Genomic DNA, 23,193 nt, shown 5'->3' on the forward strand with positions numbered 1-23,193 from the left:
ATGGGGTTCCTATTAACCATATTTATAGTGACTAAAGCCATATGTTTATCATTATTTGTGCTTCTGTGGATATAGTAGTCTTAAAGTACTTTGAAGCAGTTGACTGTTGAAGTGGCATTCTATTAATCAGTATTATTCTGGAATCAGAGGTTGGAGTAATCTTTGTGCCTTTTCTTTCTGATGTGTTTAGTCAAAAGGAAGATTTTATCAAGAAAAAATGATTTCAGTTTTCTTAAATAAAATTTCAGAGATGTTAAAAACTTTGGAAGTTGTTATATGTTGATTTAAAAAATAATGCTGCTTTTTAAACTTGCAATAATTATTACTAAGTGCGGGTTTGGAAATGACACAAAGGTTATATACTGTGAACATTAGAATGAGACTATGAGGATCAAACAGCAATCATTTTTATTCTTTCAAACTTGATAGGTAACTGTACTCAATATTTACTATTAAAAATAAGATTATAATAAAATGGATCATTCTTTAGAAGATTTATATATGATAAACTTAAAAATTCAGATTCCTGAGGAATAATAAATATTCTAATTCCTTTCTTTACTAGAAAATCCAGAAAATCTTTTTGATTCAACTGTTACCTGAAACTTTTCTCATATATCTAAGTTCATTTGTTATGCCATAGCAAAAGCATGTGGAAAACATAATTTAGGGTTTCTCTGGGATCTTTCAGTGCCATAAGAGCCACTGCTTTTCCATTCTGCATCTACTCATCGCACTTTGTATGTTATCTTAGCAATCATGAGTGACTATGGATTTTAGCTGAAAAGATGGTAGAATTGGGAGTGACAAGGCAAAGTGGAAAAGTTAGAATGTAGACTGAGAAGAAAAACCAGAAAGAAATCTACAAGAACTGGGCAAGTATGAAGGTATGTAAAATCTGGCTCTACATAGATACTAAGTATAGGATAAGCTGTTGGATAGCAATTGGGAAGAAAAGTAGCTTACATATATTCTAAAGGTAATGTGATTAGTCAAAAGTCTGGTCAAGCAATAAAGGGAAAGGAAATTATAGGTGTTGCAGTACAAGTTGAATACATGGTCACAATTACAAGCAGGCAGTCAGGATAACTAAAAGAAACATATACAGAGAAGGTGAGGAATAGGTTTAGGGGATGAACTACAAGGAGATCTTGATTCTGGGATTAAGATTCTGACTGAGCTATGATTAAAAAAAAATATATATATATACACACACACACACACACTGCATATATGTGTGTGTGTGTGTGTGTGTGTGTGTGTGTGTGTGTGTGTGTGTGTATTGCTCCAAGATAAAGTAATTTGAAGGTGTGGACAACATGGGGCCCATAATTGGTACTAGAATTGATAGGCAAGAGCAAGTCTGGATATTGGGGGTATACAACGTGTAATGCTTTCTTTACCAAAATATAGAAGCTGTGGCTCAGACCATTTAATTTGAAAGTGATTCTGCTATTATGTGTATTCATGAAGGACTGTCTTCAGTTGCAGTATCGGGAAACTCTCTTAAGCAACCTCCACTTAATTGTCTCATTGAAGTAACTGTCATTCCCCAGTTCTTCCATAAAATGTACTCACTGATACCCACAGCATAATGAATGCATTGTGAATGCCATCAACCTTCTTATGCCAGTTGTACTTGTTATTGTAGTTATGTAGTTATGTAATTAAATACATATTTAATATTATATGTAATTTAAATATTTAAAGTGTGTAAGGTTGGGGAAAAAATTGTAAAACTCTAGAAGGATTCTGCTTCTCAGGTTTTTAAGTCACTTCTTAAAAAATGGAAATTGGCCAGGTGCAGTGACTCGCGCCTGTAATCACAGCACTTTGGGAGGCCAAGGCAAGAGGATTGCTTGAGCCCAGGAGTTTGAGATCAGCCTGGACAACATAATGAGATCTATACCAAAATTTTAAAAAGTAGCTGGGTGTAGTGGCACACGTTTGTAGTCCCAGCTACTTGGGAGGCTGAGGTGGATCTCTGAAGTCTAGGAGTCCAAGGCTACGGTGAACCATGGTTGCGCCACTGCACTACAACCTAGGCAACAGAGCATGCCCATGTCTCAAAAAACCAGAAAACAGAAAAGGAAACTGAACAATATAGATGACAGTTACGGCCTATATAAGGAAGAAGCAAAACTCTAAAAACTAGAATTTGCTCTATGTCATTAAGTTAGAGAATGACTATATACTTCCTATATATGTTTTAAGTTAAAGTATTTGAAGAGAGAGACAGGTGTATGTGTGTGTTTTTCTCCTTTAACAAACTTATTTAAATGGTCAACTATAAATCCTCATTGTGTTTATTAAAGAGTGGTTCTACTCTATTTAAAGATATTGATGCTTTTTGGGAAGTAACCTCTTGGATTTATAGTTTATTTTCTGAACTTCAGTTCAATTCAGCAAGTTTTTAAATTATGTTATGTGAACTGCTTTATGGATGGGGATATGTGGTATTTGCCCTCAATAAGCTCAGACTCTAAAGGGGGAGATAATTATGTTAACTAATAACTATAACGTAATGTGATAAGTCTTATAAATAGGCATTTATAAAATGCTATGGGAATACAGATAAAGCAATTAACCTAGCACTGGGAAATAGAGATGTGGTTTGGTGACATTCAGAGAAGAGATGACATGTGAGTTTGATCTTAAAAGAAGAAGAAGAGTTAACCAGATAGAAAGGGCTTGGAAAAACATTTGTAACAAAAGAAAAAGGCACTGAGTAGAAAAATGTTGAGCATGTTGGAGAATGAGCAAGTAGTCTGTTATAGGTAGGTAAAACATGAGGGATGACTAAAAATGGGGCCTGAAAAACAGGCTGGATTAAGAAGGCCTCAGTACCATAGACAACAAAAGCAAAAATAGACAAATGGGATTGTATCAAACTAAAATACTTCCTCACAGCAAAGGAAACAACAGAGTGAAGAAGTAATCTACAGAGTGGGAGAAAATATTTGCAAGCCAGAAATCTGATAAAGGGTTAATCTCCAAAATATATAAGGAACTCAACTCAGTAGCAAGAAAATACTTGATTAAAAAATGGGCAAAGGACCTGAATAGACATTTCTCAAAAGAAGACATACGTATGGTATATGAAAATGTGTTAAACACCACTAATCATAAAAGAAATGCAAATTAAAATCACAATGAGATATCATTTCACATCTGTTAGAATGGGTACTATCAAAAACATGAGATAAGTGTTGATGAGGATATGGAGAAAAGGGAATCCTTGTATGCTGTTGGTTGGAATGTGAATTAGTACAGCCATTTTGGAGAACAGTATGGAAGTTCCTCAAATACTAAAAACAGAACTACCATAAGATCCAGTAATCCCACTTCTGGGTCTATAACCTATAGCCCTATTCACAGTAGCTAAGATATGGAATCAACCTAAGTGTCCATCATTGGATGAATGGATAAAGAAAATGTGGTACATATGCACCATGGAATACTTCAGCCTTAAAAAAGAAGGTAATTCTGTAATATGCAACAACATGGATCAACCTGGAGGACATTATGCTAAGTGAAATAAGTCAGTCACAGAAAGACAAATATGGCATCGTCTCACTTATATCTGGAATCTAAAAAAGTTGAACTTATACCATCAGAGTGAACAGGCAACCTACAACATGGGAGAAAATTTTCGCAACCTACTCATCTGACAAAGGGCTAATATCCAGAATCTACAATGAACTCAAACAAATTTACAAGAAAAAAACAAACAACCCCATCAAAAAGTGGGCGAAGGACATGAACAGACACTTCTCAAAAGAAGACATTTATGCAGCCAAAAAACACATGAAAAAATGCTCATCATCACTGGCCATCAGAGAAATGCAAATCAAAACCGCTATGAGATATCATCTCACACCAGTTAGAATGGCAATCATTAAAAAGTCAGGAAACAACAGGTGCTGGAGAGGATGTGGAGAAATAGGAACACTTTTACACTGTTGGTGGGACTGTAAACTAGTTCAACCATTGTGGAAGTCAGTGTGGCGATTCCTCAGGGATCTAGAACTAGAAATACCATTTGACCCAGCCATCCCATTACTGGGTATATACCCAAAGGACTATAAATCATGCTGCTATAAAGACACATGCACACGTATGTTTATTGCGGCATTATTCACAATAGCAAAGACTTGGAACCAACCCAAATGTCCAACAATGATAGACTGGATTAAGAAAATGTGGCACATATACACCATGGAATACTATGCAGCCATAAAAAATGATGAGTTCATGTCCTTTGTAGGGACATGGATGAAATTGGAAACCATCATTCTCAGTAAACTATCGCAAGAACAAAAAACCAAACACCGCATATTCTCACTCATAGGTGGGAATTGAACAATGAGATCACATGGACACAGGAAGGGGAATATCACACTCTGGGGACTGTTGTGGGGTGGGGGGAGGGGGGAGGGATAGCATTGGGAGATATACCTAATGCTAGATGACGAGTTAGTGGGTGCAGCGCACCAGAATGGCACATGTATACATATGTAACTAACCTGCACAATGTGCACATGTACCCTAAAACTTAAAGTATAATAAGAAAAAAAAAAAAAGAAGTATCTTCCAAAAAAAAAAAAAAAAAAGTTGAACTTAGAGAAGTAAAGAGTAGAATGGTGGTTACCAGAGACTGTGGGATGGATGGTGGGTGGGGAAAGGGGAGCTGTATGGAGTTAATCAGGTAAACGTTGGAGAATAGGCAGTATTTTTTATTATTTTGTTGCCTAAGGATATGAAATTTCAATTAGGAGGAATAAGTTTTTGAGGTCTATTGCAAAATTATGGTGACCATAATTAATAATAATGTATTGTATATTTCAGAATTGCTAAAAGAGTAGATTTTCAATGTCCTTGCTACAAAAAAATAAGCATGTCAGGTGATGGATATGTTAATTAATTAGATAAAATAGTTCCACAGTGAATACATATATCAAAACATCACATTGTACCCCATAGATATATACAATTATTATTTGTCAACTGAAAAAAAAAGAGGGCTTTGTAAACTGGGCTGTCAGTTAAGATTTTATCTTGTGGCTAAGAGGAGATACTAAAGAGTGAGAAATGACTTTTCAAGGGGCCATTACAGTAATTTGGATGAGAAATAATGAGGGCTTGGAGTAGATAGTCACAGTGGGGATAGATAAAGAGGATATTTTAGACATAGAATATTCAAGTGGTTGATTCGATGTAGGAAGTGTGTTAGAGTAGGCAAAGATAAATTCAAATATTATGACCCGACCCCATGCAGTTGTATGGTGTTAATCAGGTAAACACGGGAGAATAGGCAGTATTTTCTATTATTTTGTTTTGTTGGGTGAAGCGTTGCAGAAATGAGAGATAAAGTGAAAACTTTAGTTTTAGACCTTTTAAGTTTTGTTAGAGTGTGGCTCCACCACTTAGTTGTATGGCATTGTTCTGTTTGTCATCATATAAATAAAACTTTTTTTTTTTTTTTTGAGACGGAGTTTCGCTCTGTCGCCCAGGCTGGAGTGTAGTGGCACGATCTCGGCTCACTGCATCCTCCGCCTCCCGGGTTTAAGCAATTATCTGCCTCAGCCTCCCGAGTAGCTGGGATTACAGGCGCCCACCACCATGCCTGGCTAATTTTTTTTTGTATTTTTAGTAGAAACGGGATTTCACCATCTTGGCCAGGCTGATCTTGAACTCCTGACCTTGTGATCCACTCGCCTTTGGCCTCTCAAAGTGCTGGGATTACAGGCGTGAGCCACCGCACCCAGCCAAAACTTCCTTTAAAAATCTTGTTTCAATAGCTTTCTATTTTGTGTTTTATTCATATTTTTAAAGATAGATGTCTGTGATATCTGTATTATTTGTGTTAATCAGAAGTATAAAATGTTAATTTAATGGACATTTACTAAGTACCAGACTGAGCTGTACACACATTATCTCATAATTTTTGAAACTCTAAGAGACAGGCATTTTTATTCCTATTTTGCATCTGGAGAAGAGGCACAGAGAGCTTAAGTATTGTGCCCAAGATTGCATTGCTAGTAAAGAATGGAGCCAAATTGTAAATATAGGATTTTCTTACTTTCTGAGTCTAGAACATGGAGTTCTATGGAATTATTAGAGATGAGAGAAAAAAAGTAGTTTGGGGCCATATTTTGAAGGATATTAAAGACATTTGAACTCGATCTTATAGGTAGAAGGGTGCTGTTGAAGATAAACGTTTAAATCTGGAGTAAGAAAACTAGAATTATTAGGGTGCCTCAGAGGGTCAGTGTTTGAGGATTCATAAATTGGAGATTGAAGTAATTTTGTTGTATAAATTTCATTATGAATCTTTTGAATATGAATATAAAAATGAAAACATTATAATTTTAATAATAGCATCAAACATTTTCAATAGAAGGGGCACACATGAAGATGGACTTTCTTATGGCATTAACAATAGACTCTTTTCTGTGGTTATGACAATCTATACATAAAATTCTTGTTCCTTATGGCTCCAGGGATTATCTCAAAGGTTTATTCTTAGTTTCATAATGAACAGATTATTCTTTTGGTGCAAAACAGATTATTCTTTTGGTGCAGAGAATACTTATCTTAAAAGGGTGAGAAAGTCCTAAGGGCTTTAATTATAAATTCTGGATGTCAAAAAGACTTCAAAATTGTACGTGAATAACATTAAATCTTTCAGAAAATACAATAGGCTTTTTGTTTGCTTTTAATACTTGACTCAAGGCAGGTCAACATCTAAGCTAAACCAGTAAACAGATAAAGGGTCAAATGATTGTTATAGCAAATTAGCTTCTATTCCTTTTTCTTCACGGCTATTGTACCAACCTGATTAACTGGGTATGAATGAGACCTGCTTCATCTGAAAACTTTTAAAATAGTAATTCACTTTTATGGTTCTTTTCTTACTTTTTAAAGGAAGAGATTTGTATTATCTGATTATGATTTGCATTTATTATTGCTGTTACCTTTGCTTCTAAATTAAAATACGAAACAAATTATTTTACTTTTTTTGGAATTCATAAAGTTTTCTTTTTTAAATTTTTATTTATTCATTTATTTTTTAGAGATAGGGTCTCACTCTGTCTCCCAGGCTAAAGTGCAGTGGTACTATCATAGCTCGCTGTAGCTTGAAACTCCTGGGCTCAAATGATCCTCTTGCCTCTACCTCCCAAGTAGCTAGTACTACAGGTGTGTACCACCACACTTGGTTAATTTAATTTTAAAAGTTTTTAATTTTATTTTTTTGGTAGGGATGGGGCCTCATTATGTTGACCAGGCTGGTCTCAAACTCCTGGCCTCAAGTGATCCAGAACTCATAAAGTTTTTGATAAGCATAAAAGAAATTGTTTATATAAAAACAGATTAATTTCACTTAGGATTTAAGTTTACCTATTTCTGGGCTCTATTTAATGGAAAAGTTAAAATCAGTAGTAAACTGTCTAGTTTGCTAATAAACAGTGTTTTTTTAAACTGTTTTGAACATACTAGTAGAGCTCTACATGGGATATCAATTTGACTGCTTACTTTTCAGTAGATTCATACTATAAGAAACCAAGATAATTTAGTCCTGTCCTTTTGAACCTTCCTCCTTTGCCATGTTCAAATCAGTAATTATAAAGGTTATTTTAATTAAATCTATAATTATAAAAGTAATTATAAATGTTGGGTATTAGTTTATTTTTTCTCTCATGATAATTCAACAAGTATTTCTTGAGCCCTTACCAGATGAGAAGTTTTTTCTTTTTTTCTTTTTTTTAAAAGCAGACTTTTTTTTAGTGAAGTTTTAGATTCACAGCAAAATTGAGCAAAAAGTATAGAGAGTTCCTATATATCTCTTCCCCTCTACATGTGCACAGTGCACAGCCTCCCTCACTATTAACATCCTGCACCAGAGTGGTACATTGTTACAATCAATGAACCTACATTGAGATATCATTATCACACAAAGTCTGTAGTTTACACTAGGATTCATTTTTGGTGCTGTGTACCCTATGAGTTTTGACAAATGTATAATAATGTGTATCTGCCATTATATCATACAGAGTCATGTTAACTGTCCTAAAAATCCTTTGTGTTTTTCTGTGTGTTTATTCCTCCCTACCCCAACCCCGACAAACACTGTTCTTTTTAGTTTTTATAGTTTTGACTTTTCCAGAATGTTATATAGTTGGAATCGTACAGTATGTAGCCTTTTCAGATTGGCTTCTTTCACTTAGCAATATGCATTTAAAGCTCCTCTGTGTCTTGGCTTTATAGCTGATTTCCTTTTAGTGCTGAATAATATTACATTTTTTTTTTTAATCTGCTGAAGGATGTCTTGGTTGCTTCCAAGTTTTGGCACTGATTAATAAAGCTGCTGTTACCATTCATGTGTGGGTTTTTGTGTGAACATGTGTTTTCAATTCATTCGGATAAATACCTAGGTGCTTGATTGCCAGATTATATGATAGAGTATGTTTAGTTTTGTTAGAAACTAGGAAGCTGTCTTCCAAAGTGGCTATACCATTTCACATTCCCACCAGCAAGGAATGAGAGTCCCTGTTGCTCCAGATCTGCACCAGCATTTTATGTTGTCATTGGAGTTTTGCCATTCTAATAGGAGTGCCTTAGAAGTAGTGGAAGTGATAATAAAGATGAATCAGACCTAGAAACTGCCCTCAAGGAACATTCTAATAGGTCAGACAAGATGTGCACATTGAAAATAATTATACAGGGTAGAAAGTGGGTAAATGCCAGCAGAGTGATATTAGACAATGTATTGTAAGCATTCAGGGATGGAGAGATTGTAACTGCAAAGTGTCTCATAAGGAGGAGCTGGTCATTAAAATGGGTATAGAAGGGTGAGTCATATGTGGATATTCACTGTTGTTCTGGGTTGAGGTTGGTACTGAGATGAGCCCTATGGGTAGGGAACAGTTTAATCACAGGTATGGAAATGGGAAAGTGTAGGGGCATACAGATGCAGAGGACTGCTAGGTAGCAGTGTTTTTCAGGCATTGAGAGAAATGACACAACTAGTTTTGTAGGCATTGTAGATAAAAGTTCAGGTTTGGAATCAGATAGTCTAGGTTAATGGCTGGGCATGGTGGCTCACGCCAGTAATCCCAGCACTTTGGGAGGCCCACACGGGTGGATCACTTGAGGTCAGGAGTTCAAGACCAGCCTGGCCAACATGGTGAAACCCTGTCTCTACTGAAATATACAAAAATTAGCCAGGCATGGTGGTGTATGTCTGTAATCCAAGCTACTTGGGAGGCTGAGGTTGGATCTGGTAGATGTTGAGGATGGTGAGAGTTGTGAAAGATCATTGGATTTGGTTGCTTAGAGGATGGCCTATTTAATACAAGGGGTAGATTGTGAGTGGTTGGTAAAGATAGTGGAATCTCCATTTTAACTAAGGATCAGAGGTACCTTTTTGAGAGTGCTGCTTGTCTGGAGCCTCCCTCTGACTGTTTTGTGTCAGGACTAGAGTGTGATTTATGAAGATTGTCCCACATTGCATCCTAGCCAGATTCCCTGACTTATTTTCTTTCCCACTTTATGTTAAAAAACTGGAGAAGTTGCTAGAGGATAATTGCTTCTCATTTTCTCTCAATTCTTCCAGATTTAAAATTGTGTATGATAAAACTGAATAGACTTTTGCCTTTATACCTAAAGGAGCCTGGATTTTCAACAGTGATTATGATAAATTGATGTTCTGAAATAAGTTGGCCTTTTGAGAAGAAAAAAATGAAATTATAGATCAAACTGGTCATTTGAGTCTGTTTGATGGCTTTACTCAACAAAACAAGCAACTCTGTGTTGGTCCTCCAGTGTTACTTTTCAACTCTTATAAGCTATTAAAGGAAAGAGTGAGATGGGGAAGCAATCTGTAGAAACCCAAGGGATAGAGCAGAGTTATTTAGGGTAGATCCGTCTTGTTGTAGGGCAAGAAGCAGGAAGCAGTGGTAAGTAATTGGAGAAGGGGTGGAAGGGCTAATAATGGATGTAGAAAGATTACAAGGGAAGCTAAAGGAGGCTTGAATTGAATTATGGAACAGGAGAGTCTTACTGATATGGATTCCTCCATATGAGTTTATATATAGCAAGAAGGTCTTTTTTTAATTGTTCAGAGTATTATAGTAACTTTGATTTACATATGGAAAATTAGAAGGGAATATGGCATTCATAATTCAAATTATTTTGAGTTGGAATTATAAAAAGAGAGTTCTAATTTACAGAAAATTTAGTAGTATCTAAAAATGTCTCAGTGGTTCTCTTAAGAAATTCTTTTACTTTAAGTTTTGGTGCCAGTTTATCCTTTATTTTTCTTCTTAAGTTCCAACTCGTTTATTTCATACGTTTCTAGAGCTAGACTACAAGGGAAGTAATTCAAGCCTGTGTCTACTCATGTTGGAGACAATTGGAACGGGGATAAAACCTGTCTTTTGTTTGATATAAATTATAAAAATATATGAATTTTTAACTCTTTTTTTTAAATTCTGATTCTTGTAGTAGATTCCAGACTTACTCTTTATATTAAAAAAATTTAAACAATTTTTTTATGCTTTTAAAGCTAGAGAGGGGACTATAAAAATCAGATCTAAGCACATATCTTAGGTTTTCTGGAGTGATCCTGACATTTAGGTATTTTGTGCGAGTCAGACAGTCTGTCCTTGTGTTTGGCTTGGAAAACATGTTTGCCGTAACTAGAGCTAGTCTCTAAAATAGGTAGCTGATTAAAAGGTCACAAATAGAGCTATAAAGAATGACAACCTAACAAATGAGTCACTGTGGTATTTGTTTTTTATTGTCTACTCAAGATTTATATTAAAAATATTTTTCATGTCATTGTTTCCTTTCTAATGCAGTTTTCAACTTGACCAACAATGTGGATTTGGACAACACCAAAAAGAAAATGGAGATATACCAAAAGGAAAACAAAGATGTTATTCAGAAAAATAAATTAAAGCTGGTCAGTTGCTAAGTATTTTCTTCTTCTTTTGTCTTAGAAACAAATGTTTCCACATGATACTTTAAAAAGCCATCTTCCTTTAAACCAGTTACATTTATAGAAAATTTAGCTGAAATTTAGACCAGAAATATGAATATATGCTGTATAGGTATGTAGGTAGGCAGGCACACATTACTGTAGCAAAAACCACTTTGACAGCATTATGTTAGACTGTGCTTTCTTAAGGAAGTGGATCCGTAAGATAGGTGATTGTTAACGCTAGTTTTATCTGCCCGTATAATCTTCTGGTAAGTGAGCATTTGGACAGTGGTCACAAAACACTGGAGGCTCATTTTTATCCTTGGACGTTAATTTCTCTAAAGGAGAGAGAAAACCCAGACAGATGGTGATGGAGCTACTAAGAGGGAGATAAAACAAAAACACTATTTATTAGAAACTAAAATGAATTCATGATTAGATCAGAGGAATACATTTGTAAACTAAGGTTAACTTTGGTTTCTCAGTTAGTTACTTTTTTTGTTTTACCGAAAGAGTAACATTGCTAGATATAAATATGATTTTGGTTTGTTTTAGTTGATCTCATGTTGAAGTTTGTTTTGAAAATATCTCAGGAGTCATTATTATTATATGTATTAGAATGTATTCTATAAAGAAAAAAGAATTGTATGCATGCAAAGGAGCAATTGTCTAATTTATACACTTTAGCTATCATTTCTATAGTACAGTTTGGCTTTCTAGTTGTAGGGGAAAGCAGAGGTAATTATGTTTGAGATACTTTATCAGGATTTTGTAATAATCAGTGGAAAGGATACAAGTATATTTGGATCACATAGCTTATATTTTCATTTTGTATTTAGAAGAGACTTCCTCCTTATAGTCTTATAGTGCTTTATATCAGCATTTCTTTCCTGCTGTAAAACTCTCAATGAATTGATACTACATTTTCATTCCATTCATAGCTAGCCTAGCTTTCTTTTAAAAGTATCTTATTTCTGAGAGCATCAGTATGTCATTAATGTTACTCTCTTTGCCTAGTAACCTTCTCTGGGAACATCAGAAGATACATGCAAAATAGGTATGCGTAGGTAAAATGTTTCATTAACCCCAGGTGTTGGGATTACAGATGTGAGCCACCACTTTTATCATGAAAGGGCGTTACATTTTATCAAAGCCTTTTCCTGCATGTATTGATATGATTATGTGATTTTAATTCTTTATTTTGTTAATGTATATTAATTGATTTTGTATGTCAAACCATCTTTCCATCCCAAGGATAATTCCTGCTTGGTTATGTTGTATGATCCTTTTAATGTGCAGTTGGATTCAGTTTATAAGTATTTTGTTGAGAATTTTTGCATTTTTGTTCATCAGGGATATTGGCTCACAGTTTTCTTTCCTTGTGGTACCTTTGTCTGGTTTTAGTATCAGGGTAATAATGCTGGCTTCATAAAATGAGTTTGGAAGTGTCTCCCTCTTCAATTTTTTAGAAAGGTTTGAGAAGGATTGATATTAATTCTTCTTTAAATGTTTGGCAGAATTCACCACTGCAGCTTTTTCTCTGTTAGGAGGTGTGATTACTGATTCAGTGGCCATACTAGTTCTAGGTCTTTTCAGGTTTCCTGTTTCTTCATAATTTGGTCTTGGTAGGTTGTATGTTTCTAGGAATTTGTCCATTTCTTCTAGATTAACTGAAGCGTAATATAATTAAGTGTTGGTGTATAATTGTTCATAGTAGTCTCTTATGATCCTTTTATTTCTGTGGCATCAGTTGTAATGTCTCCTCTTTCATTTCTGATTTTGAGTCTTCTCTCTCTTTCATAGTCTTGCAAAGAGTTTGTCAATTTTATATTTTGAAAAAACTTAATTTTGTTGATTTTTTCTGTCCTTTTTCTGTTTTCTATTTCATTTATTTTTGCTCTAATCTTTGTTATTTATTTTAATCCTTTGTTCTGCTTACTTTGAGCTCAGTTTGTTATTAAATTTCTACTCCTTGAGATGTAAAGCCAGGTTGTTATTTGAGATCTTTCTTCTCTTTTAAAGTAGGTGTTTATCACAAGAAACTTCCTTCTTAGTACTGCTTTTTCTGTATCCCTCAAGTTTTGGTATGCTATGTTTTTGTTTGTGTTTGTCCTGAGGTATTTTCTAATTTCCTTTTTGATTTCTTCTTTGACCCAATGATTATTTGAGTGTATTGTTTAATTTTCACATATGTGCATATTTGTGAATTTTCCAGTTTTCCTTCTGCTATTGATTCCTGGTTTTATTCCATTGTGGTCAGGAAAGATACTTGGTATGATTTCAGTCTTCTTAAATTTGTTAAGACTTGTTTTGTGACCTAACTTGTGACCTATCCTGTAGAAAGTTCTGTGTGTGCTTGGGAAGATCGTGTATTCTGCTGCTGTTGAGTAGAATGTTCTGTATATTTCTGTTAGTTGTTATAACAGAAATACACAGAATTATAAAGTTGTTTAAGACTCCTATTTCCTTATTGATCTTCTTTCTGAAAGTTCCATCCATTACTGAATGTGAGTTAAGTCTCCTACTGTTACTATATTGCTGTCTATTTCTCCCTTCAGTTGTCAATGTTTGCTTTACATATTTAGTTGTTTATAATTGTTATATCTTTCTATATGTTGATCCTTTTATCATTATATAATGTTCTTTGTCTCTTTTGACAGTTTTTTAATTAAAGTCTATTTTGTCTCTTATTATGCTCTTTGTTTCAGTGAATGGTGCCAGCATTCATCCAAGTGTTCAATCCATATTTGGTCAGTCTTTATATTCTGTTGATGATCACTCCTTATCATTTTTAAGCCTCATCCCCACTCTAATTAGATTATTACTTTATTTAGGGCTCTTATTTCTATTCTTTCTTTTTTTTTTTTTTTTTTGAGATGGAATCTCGCCCTGTTGCCCAGGCTGGAGTGCAATGGTGTGAACTTGGCTCACTGCAACCTTCATCTCCTGGGTTCAAGCGATTCTCCTGCCTCAGCCTCCCGAGTAGCTGGGATTACAGGCATGTGCCACCATGCCTGACTAATTTTTTGTATCTTTAGTAGAGACAGGGTTTCACCATGTTGGCCAAGCTGGTCTCGAACTCCTGACCTTGTGATCCACCCGCCGTGGCCTCCCAAAGTGCTGGGATTACAGGTGTGAGCCGCTGCGTAGGGCTCTTATTTCTTATCTGGGTTATTGGAATATACTTCTAACTAGTCCTCCTATTGTCGGTCTTGAACCCAATTGATCTTTATGTATACCTTACTGCCTCTAGTCATCTTTCTAAACTCATCCCTCAAATTCCCTTAATATGTTCCCAGCGACCTTAGTATAGCAAAATTCCACTAGTATGGTATAACAGAATAGTTGTTTTCTTTAATAGTAACGTGTCTACATGAAATAAAGTAAATTCTATTTCCTTCAATATGGAATTGCTACGTTATTAAATAATAAGTGACTAGTGTGTTTTATGCTTCCAATAAAGAAAGTATTAGAGTGTGGTATATGATTGCTCTTGGCTCCTAAATTTATTCCACGCCATATATAAATTTTTGTTTTAGACTCGAGAACAGGAAGAACTGGAAGAAGCTTTAGAAGTGGAACGACAGGAAAATGAACAAAGAAGATTATTTATACAAAAAGAAGAACAACTGCAGCAGATTCTAAAAAGGAAGAATAAGCAGGCTTTTTTAGATGAGCTGGTATGTATTAATGCTAATTGTGATTGTAAAAAACGTTCTTCAGGATTTACCTTTCCTAGTAGGCTGGTTGATGGCATTTAAAGGGCTTTTCCACAGTGTTTGTAATCTGGTTCACCTTTAGTTTTGTTGGTTATGTATTGATATCAGTGTATTTATTGCTGAATAAGAGGTTGCCCTCCATCCACACTGAACAATATGTTTTTATGCTCACAATTCTGTGGGTTAGGAATTTAAGTGGTTCTTTTGGGCTTTTCTGCTTCCCTAATGTATTCTCAGGACACCTCTCCATGTGGTTTTGATAGCGACAGGAGGCAGCCAAATGCCTAGGCAGATAGCGACGGGTACCCGGAGAAACCCCATCTCCATGTTGAAGACAGTTTAAAACCTGAAAGCCAAGCTACAAGTTAAATCCTTGGACCAGATTGAGAACTTGTCCTCCTGTTTGGTGTGCTTTCCTCTGATTGATCCCCACTCTTCACCTATTTTATGTATATCTACCCTTTCCTAATTGGTTTTCTACACTGTCATGCCCATCTGTGAGTAGTGTCTTCACTTCAACCTTTTTTGCTTACTCATAAGCTAATTCAGCACATTCTCCTCATCCTGTGCCTATAAAGACCCCAGACTCAGTAAGTAGAGGAAGAGACAACCTGACTTCAGGGAAGACGACTTGCTCTTCCTGTCCCTTCTCCAGCTCCCCTCTCTGCTAAGAGCTGTTTTCATCGCTCAATAAAATTATCGCCTTTGCCACCTTTTAACCATCCCTGTGACCTCATTCTTCTTGGATGCCAGACAAGAGCTTGGGACCCACCAAGTGTGGGTACCCAGAAAGGCTGTCACACTGGCACTTTGCCCTTCCTGGTGGAGAGCAGCTGCCCTAGGCAACAAGGCCAGAAGCCAACTGAGCTGCCAACACACTGCTGTCTGATGGCAGAACTAAAGGAGCACTTTAACACTTCCCCTGGGGCTTTGGGGTTGTGGGCCCCCTCACCTGGGCACTGCCATGTTCCCCTTGAAGCAACATGCCTGGTCTGGCTGTGGGCCCCATGTAGAGTTTGCTTCTGTGTCCGTGCCTGGGGCGGATGGCTGGGTCCTGCACTTGCTTGCTTGTGCCTGGTCTGACTGCGGGCCCCATGCAAAACTTGTTCCTGTATTGGTGCTTAGAGCAGCTGGCTAGATCTGCGCTGACTCACCCACGTGCTCCCTCTCACATAGGGTTGAGTGCAGTGGGTCTAGTAGAGGGGAGTCCTTACCGTGAATCTAGTGAAGGGGCTGACTACATCAGAAACTGCATCAATTTCTGTAACAGTGTGATTGTACTTCTCACGTGTTGGCTCAGGGTTACAAGAGAGAATATTCCAAGAATAAGGAGGTAGAAGATGCTAACATTTTAGGGCTTGGGCTAGGAAACTGGCACAGCACTGATTCCACCATATTAGTAAAAGAGCCCACTCAGTTACAAAGGGAATGGATATAGATCTCACCTCCTAATGGGAGGGTGATGGCCATCTTTAGTCCACACAGTATGTACTGGGGAAAAGTTTGTTTTTCTAGAATTTGGCATAATATAAATTCATTTGGGATACTCAGTCTCTATCCCAATGTAAGTTTAGTGATAAGAATTATGAAAATGACTTTCATTTTTATATTGTAGTTTGTCTTACCCTTATGCCTATTTATTTATATCATGCCAACTACTATGAAGGATTTAAAGTGATTTCCTAGATAAGAGTATTGTTTGTGGACATGGCACTACTTACTTTGTGTAACTCTAAGAACGATGTTAAAATGAGGTTCTAGTATATTTTACTTCTATATTTTTAAAAAGATTTTTGTTTAATATCCATTTTATTTTCAGATGAGAGAGTGACATTATAACTGAGATGAGCCAGTATATTCTTGATAGATTGTTTATATGGCTTTAAGCTAACTGACTAAAATACATTGTTTATGAAGCACTTTTCTCCTGATTAATACTATTTTTCTAATAATGAGCTCATTTTGGCTCCATGCTGAAGTTTATATTGACTGTTTACTTTGTGACAATATATTTTATATTTTTGCATAAAAAATAGTGTATTTTTGCTTGAAAGAAATAGCGGGGTTTTTGCAAATTATTGTTTTCCAGCAATTAGCTTCCTAGGTAGTCAACCTTGTTAGATAATGACAGTAATAATAACTAAGGTTTATGAAGTGTTTCATGGATTTGTTACTATATTATTTGATACTTATAACCCTGTATGATATTGATGACTTCACAAACCAGAAAATCTTCCTCTCCAGGAAAGTCTTTTTGCATTCTTCTCTTTCCCTTTATGTTCATATAATTTATTTCCCTGAGGCTTTTGTGTTTGTGTGTGTGTGTGTGTGTGCAGTGTTAATACACTTAACTTTCTTGTCTAGTTGATAATGCTATTATCCTATGATTGGGGAAAATATGTGTATATGTGTTCTTCTACTGTGCTTTTGCCAAAAAAGCATTTAAGTCAGTTAACCAGGAGTAAAAAAAGAGAAAGCAAGATTACTTAAATTATAAGGAGGTGAGAAACTAAAGGAAAAATAAGGGTAAGGGCATTAATGAGGCTTAGATAGAAAACACTGTCATAAAACTCTATTTTCTATGACTGGAATGTGAATTTGGCTCTAAAAATGAGGACATCAGCATATTAAATAGAATAATGACGCCTTCCCTAGCAACTTTCATTAGTTCTTTCTTGAAACTATTAAGTGGCAGGTATGGCTTTAACAGTGAAATGACATGTTGTATTTTATATTTTTGTAGCTGTTTGGTGAGAAATTAAAAACTTTAAAAATGAATTAGTAAATTGATGTTACTAATTATTAGTATATAGTTACTAATTATAATTGTTTTATTGAAAGATTCTTCCCCTTATCATTTTATACAAAGAGTTACAGGCTCTTTTTTGGATAATGCTTCTCTTCTATATAATTAATTGAATTAATCCCAAATATAGAACTTTGATAGAAAATATGCTTTTAACATTTTATGTTCCATCTAATAAAAAAAGTTTTTAGATTTTATTTTGAGGTTAGCCAGCTTTGCATAACAATTATTCTTGCATATTCTTTTTCCTTTTTTTTTTCTGAGATGGAGTCTTGCTGTGTGCCCCAGCTGGAGTGCAGTGGCGTGATCTTGGCTCACTGCAACCTCTGCCTCCCCGGTTCAAGCAATTCTTTGCCTTAGCCTCCCGAGTAGCTAGGATTACAGGTGCCTGCCACCATGCCCAGCTAATTTTTTTGTATTTTTGGTAGAAATGGGGTTTCACCATCTTGGCCAGGCTGGTCATGAACTACTGACCTTGTGATCCACCCGCCTTGGCCTCCCAAAGTGCTGGGGTTACTGGTGTGAGCCACCGCGCCCAGCCGCATATTCTTTTAGTCTTTAAAGTACTGTTGTGCTACCTCATTGAGCTGCTATTGGCATGAAGCTCCCCTTTGATTCAGTGAGGCATGAAGCAAGATGTGAAACTACCATTGTTGTACATTGTGTGTAATCTGGAGTTAATATTGATTTTTGTGAGTTCTTTCTCCCACTTCCTGTTTTCTTCACCTGCAAGTCATTACTGCACATACTTTCCTCACTGTTTAGATCATATAACATGATGATTAAATAATTCTTAGTAATTTACTGTATTCATTAGTGCAATTAATTACAACAGATTGGTTTAGAATACCACTGCAGTTTGAATTTCTGGTTTTCATTTTTAAACTTATTTTTAAAGATTTTGTTGTGTTTATTTTTCAGTCTTTATACAATGTTATAAATGTTAAAATACTTTAAATTTTTATGACTAATGAATTCATTAAATTTATTTTTATCCTCTTGAATCCTTATTAACTAAGTAAAAGAACATATTTCTTTTTCTGTATATGTTCATGTGTGAGATTTTGTTTAAAAAACAATAGCATTTGTAAATATGTCTAGAAGCTTAATTCTTATAATTAATCTCTGGACCTAATTTACACAAGTACTACTTATTAGAATTTTTTTCCTCCTGTTTTTGGCTCTGGTCTTTGTGCCAAAAGTCACTTTTTAACCTTTTAAAGAGTATTTGCATTATACTATACTGTATGTGACGGGATTTTAATGTTATGGTCTTAATGTTTATGGCTTAGTATTTGCAGTAATGTTGGCTAAAAGGTCCATTTATTTAATCCTAACTGTAAATTCAATTTTAAAAAACAGTTTGGAAAAAGATTTTTAAACAGGTCCTGGCTTATTAAATCTTTTTATATTCCTGTTTGAAAATTCGCTTCAGTTTATGTCTTAAATTTTGTATGGGCTAATATTGTTGTCAAACGCAGTAGGTGATTTTTATTAGAAATATTGTTTGCCAGATGGCTTGCTTAAAGTCAGTTAAAATAATCTTTTAAAAATGGTCATTATAAAGCTTTTAATGAGTATTACAGGCAGTTCTTATTAAAATTTCTTTAAATATTAAACAGTGTGCCTTCAGGCAATTAATACAGGTTAGGGAACCTTTTAAGGTAAAATGTAATGTAAAGAATGAAATAACTTGAAAGGCTAAATCTGCATGTTAGATATTCCCCAGAGCATGCATGTTTCACATAGTTTAATTTACTCCATTAATATTTTTTGTTGTTGGAACTCCTACTTAATTCTAGTTTAACACTTAGTAAGGCTTCCAGGCTTCAAAATTTGAGTGCTAAAATAGAATAAAGTAGGTTGGAACTAAATTCTGTGCTTCAGTATCAAAAGTGTTTTAGATCCTTAGAATGTTTGTTTTTATTAGATTTCAGCTGTTTACCAAGACACTTTAACATTCAGTTCCTTTTATGTGAATGTGAAACCAGGATTAAAACAAGCTAAAGTCTTGACTAGCAACTTTTTTTTTGAAGTTAATACATTGCTTTTATGTAAGAATTTTTGCTTTTTAAAGGAAATACCAGTTAAAGAAGAGCACTTGAATTGATTTAGAGTATAAATTGAAAAGCAATACTTTTAACTTTTTAGCTAAGGAAATTTATTTTTCTTTTGTTAGTTTCTACATGTGAAAAGATAGAATAGCTTTTAAAAGATTTTTTTTGGTCACAGCCCATTAAAAATGTTCTTTAATTTTATATTTTATTATAAAATTCTTAATGTAAATCTAGAATAGCTGCAAGAAATCTTAGCAATACAGTTACTCATGCATTACTAATGCTTTGGTGTAGAATATAAAAGGTATTCTAGTATATTCTCCTCGTACTATATTTCATCACTTTTCCTTCATTATTGTTAAAGCCAGGTCTTAATGATTTTGCTCCTTAATAAGTTTACATCTTGTAAATAAATAAAATTTGTGTTCTTCCATTTACTGTTAAAAGTTTTAATCTTTGTAACATTGCTCTTGCAAAACACTTCTATTATAAAATCTTGATGTGCAACTTTATTCTAGGACAATTCTATTGAATTAAGTTGCTTATTTGAGTTATTTCTATACTGTAACCTTAAACCAATTCCTTTAAGTCTATTAATTAACCATATTTGTGCCTAAAAAATTATTAAGTTTCTAGATTTGGAAAGAAAATTAAAATCTGTATGTTTGCTTTGTGCTGTGAAATGTTAACAATAGAGTTTCTTCAGGATCAAATTCTGTGTAGTCACTATTTTAACATCTATAGCCTCTTTGAACAATATGTTTTAGCACATTATCCTGGTATAGGAGATAAAAATGTATTTGACCTTCATCTCTGTTTATAGATACAGAAAATTCTCAATCTCTCTCTCTGCTTGTGTGTTTGTGTGTGTGTGTTTGTATGTGTGTGTAGGAAAGAGAGAGAGAGATCTCTTCTTCCTCCTGGTACGTCCTTCTGCATATGTTTTTGGATTCTTATTTAACTGAAAACTCAGAAAGGAAAATGTCTGGATATCATTTAGTTTAGACCTTAGCTCCACAGCACTTTAAAGATGTAAGAGGACTCCTTGTTAAACAGAATAAATAACAGTCTACATATAAAAATTAGTGATTTGCTTATGGTATTAAAATGTGTCTGTGTGCTTAGAATTAATATATTAAAATGTTTAACTGTCATTTTGCCACTTAAGTTAGAAAACATAGACTTAAATTTTAAAAGTAAGTTAGTAAAGGAGAAAATGAATATACTTTTGGTTGTCCTTACAATAGTTTCATTGTGCAAAATAGAACAAGGATCATTTCCAAACGGTCTCAGGTGAAATCTAATGGGAAACAATTTCAAACTGGTCTAAATTTACTGGTAAAAAGAATGCATCTTAGATAAACATCTGATCTAAGTTATAGTACTTTGTACTACTCTTTTTGTGATTAGCTTATTTTTTTCATTTTAATAAATGTGGTTGGTTTGCTAGTTGAAATAGGAACTTTTAATGTGGATTTTATAAAAGTACTTGTTTGCAGGTTATTTTGATTTATGAGTCTACAACAGCCTTTTCTTATTATGGAATGTTAATATTTTTTGTAAAGTGTCCTCCATAATGTGAATATTTAGTTTGACATGAAATGCTTATGGAAAAGACATAATTTAAAGTAAAAGTCTTGTTGTTTTTAGTTTTCCCTTTTTACATTTCTTATTGAACTTGAACTATTCTTACAGGAGAGTTCTGATCTCCCTGTTGCTCTGCTTTTGGCTCAGCATAAAGATAGATCTACCCAATTAGAAATGCAACTTGAGAAACCCAAACCTGTAAAACCAGTGACGTTTTCCACAGGCATCAAAATGGTAAGGCTTATTTTAATTGCTTGTTTGAAAGATATTTTTTCAAGGATTATGCTTTATAATTTTACACGATTTCTATAGTAAACCGAAATGTTCAGATGTTTAAGAACAGTGTCTGATCTAGTTTTAGGTGTCTGGAAATATGGATGGGTGCAGTATGAAGAAAGTGAAACAAATAATTTTCAGAGTATACAACACAATTTTTTTGTATGTGAATTGGGTTTGTATGACTTTCTTACTCTACTTACATTTTTAAGCTTGTAGTGTAGAAAAAAATTTATAAATATTGTTTGGAGAGTAGTTACCATCTGCAGATATGAAATGGGAAAGCAAATGTATCAATTAGTGTTTTCTTCTAAACAGTCTTCTTCACATATATATTTTTAAAAACTCTGAAAGCCATTTTTAGTTTCTAGACTGATGAATAGATTAATTTGGGTTTCAAAAAATTTATTTTATATTGTATTGTTATATTTTATTGTTTATTTTAGCGTTCGAGGGAAAGATTTTATAAGCCAATGATGTTTTTGTATACTTTTACAGGTTTTTTTTTCTTTAGAAAATATATACTTTGGCATATTAACTTTAATATGTGTTTAATATTTAGATGTTTGAGATGTAGCCACTCTAAATATGTAGCATTCAAATTCCTAATTATCTTTTAAAATAGTCTCATTAGAGTGGTATAAAATGTGGTTAGAAAAGATAAATGCTTGAGGTGATGGATATCTCAATTACCCTGTTTTGGTTATTACATATTGTATGCATACAGGTATCAAAAGTACCACAAAATATATGCAACTACTCTGTATCAATTAAAAACTGGTTTTAAAAAAGTTGCGGCAGCACTACAAAGTCATGGTTACGGATTTGAACTTTGAATCCAAACAGACCTGAGTTCAACTCTCAACAACCCATTTATCCAGCTGCTTGACATGAACAAATTACTTTGCCTTTCCAATAAGCCTTTTTTTCCCATCTGTGGAATGGTGATGATAATACTGATCTCATAAACGTGTTGGGAAATAATGTGAACAAAGTACACAGTATAGTACTTGGCTTATTGTAAGCTCTCAATAATTGAGGTTAGTTTTTATTGATAATAACGAGTTGATAACACAGATGGCTATACTAATTCCTTAAATCTTTACCTAGTTTTTATATACATAAAATTCATTTTTATACATAGTTTTAAAATTCAAGATGATGGAGGTTGCAGAATCTTTGTTTGGCTTTTATCATTGTATGCCTGCATTTCAAAGTCAGTGTTAATGACATGCAATATTGAAGTGGTGGGAGTTTACTGGTAAAAGACCAGTAAACTCAGTAATTTTCAAGAATAAAGTCTAGTATTCAGATGACACAATGTAGCTACAAGCCTCAGGAATGTATCCCTATTGTAAATTGAGCATGATGAGTATGCAAGAACGAATGCCTCAAAACATTATCAAAGTATATTTTAAATTAGAGATAATACTCTAATTTTAAGAGGCAAAGGACCGTTTCTTTCCTTTGACCCCAGTGGATAAAGTCATATTTAATTTTACTGTTGCTTCCACTTTAGCAAATGTGTAGCAGCTGCTCCTATTTTCTAGTTCTCTTCCTTTTATAGTATATATAATATTAAAATAAGATCTGGCTTACAGTCTAGGTAGAAGATACAAGAACTCATCTTAAGTCTTTTGCAACTGTTTTTTTTTTTTTCAGTTGCTGACTATAGAATTTGAAAATCTAGATACTTTGGTATTAAGTTGGCTCTACTTTTAACATTTATCTTGAATTTACCCACTTCTCTCCACCTTTTATCAT

At 34.4% G+C, this 23,193-nt stretch overlaps 1 protein-coding gene across 3 annotated transcripts in view; it reads left to right on the plus strand.

The window, feature by feature from the left end:
• Nucleotides 1-23,193, plus strand: part of MNAT1 (MNAT1 component of CDK activating kinase) — a 236,277-nt gene that overhangs the window by 63,948 nt on the left and 149,136 nt on the right. For 2 of the 3 annotated variants that reach the window (XM_019010011.3, XM_019010012.3), the window contains exons 4-6: nt 10,863-10,966; nt 14,524-14,664; nt 21,262-21,387. In XM_019010011.3, coding sequence (XP_018865556.2) covers nt 10,863-10,966; nt 14,524-14,664; nt 21,262-21,387 — 371 coding nt within the window. The remainder of the gene's footprint in view (nt 1-10,862; nt 10,967-14,523; nt 14,665-21,261; nt 21,388-23,193) is intronic. The other variant, XM_055361792.2, reaches the window with a different exon arrangement.

The sequence above is a fragment of the Gorilla gorilla genome, chromosome 15 (assembly GCF_029281585.2).
Source record: "Gorilla gorilla gorilla isolate KB3781 chromosome 15, NHGRI_mGorGor1-v2.1_pri, whole genome shotgun sequence".
In the NCBI taxonomy this organism is placed as follows: Eukaryota; Metazoa; Chordata; class Mammalia; order Primates; family Hominidae; genus Gorilla; species Gorilla gorilla.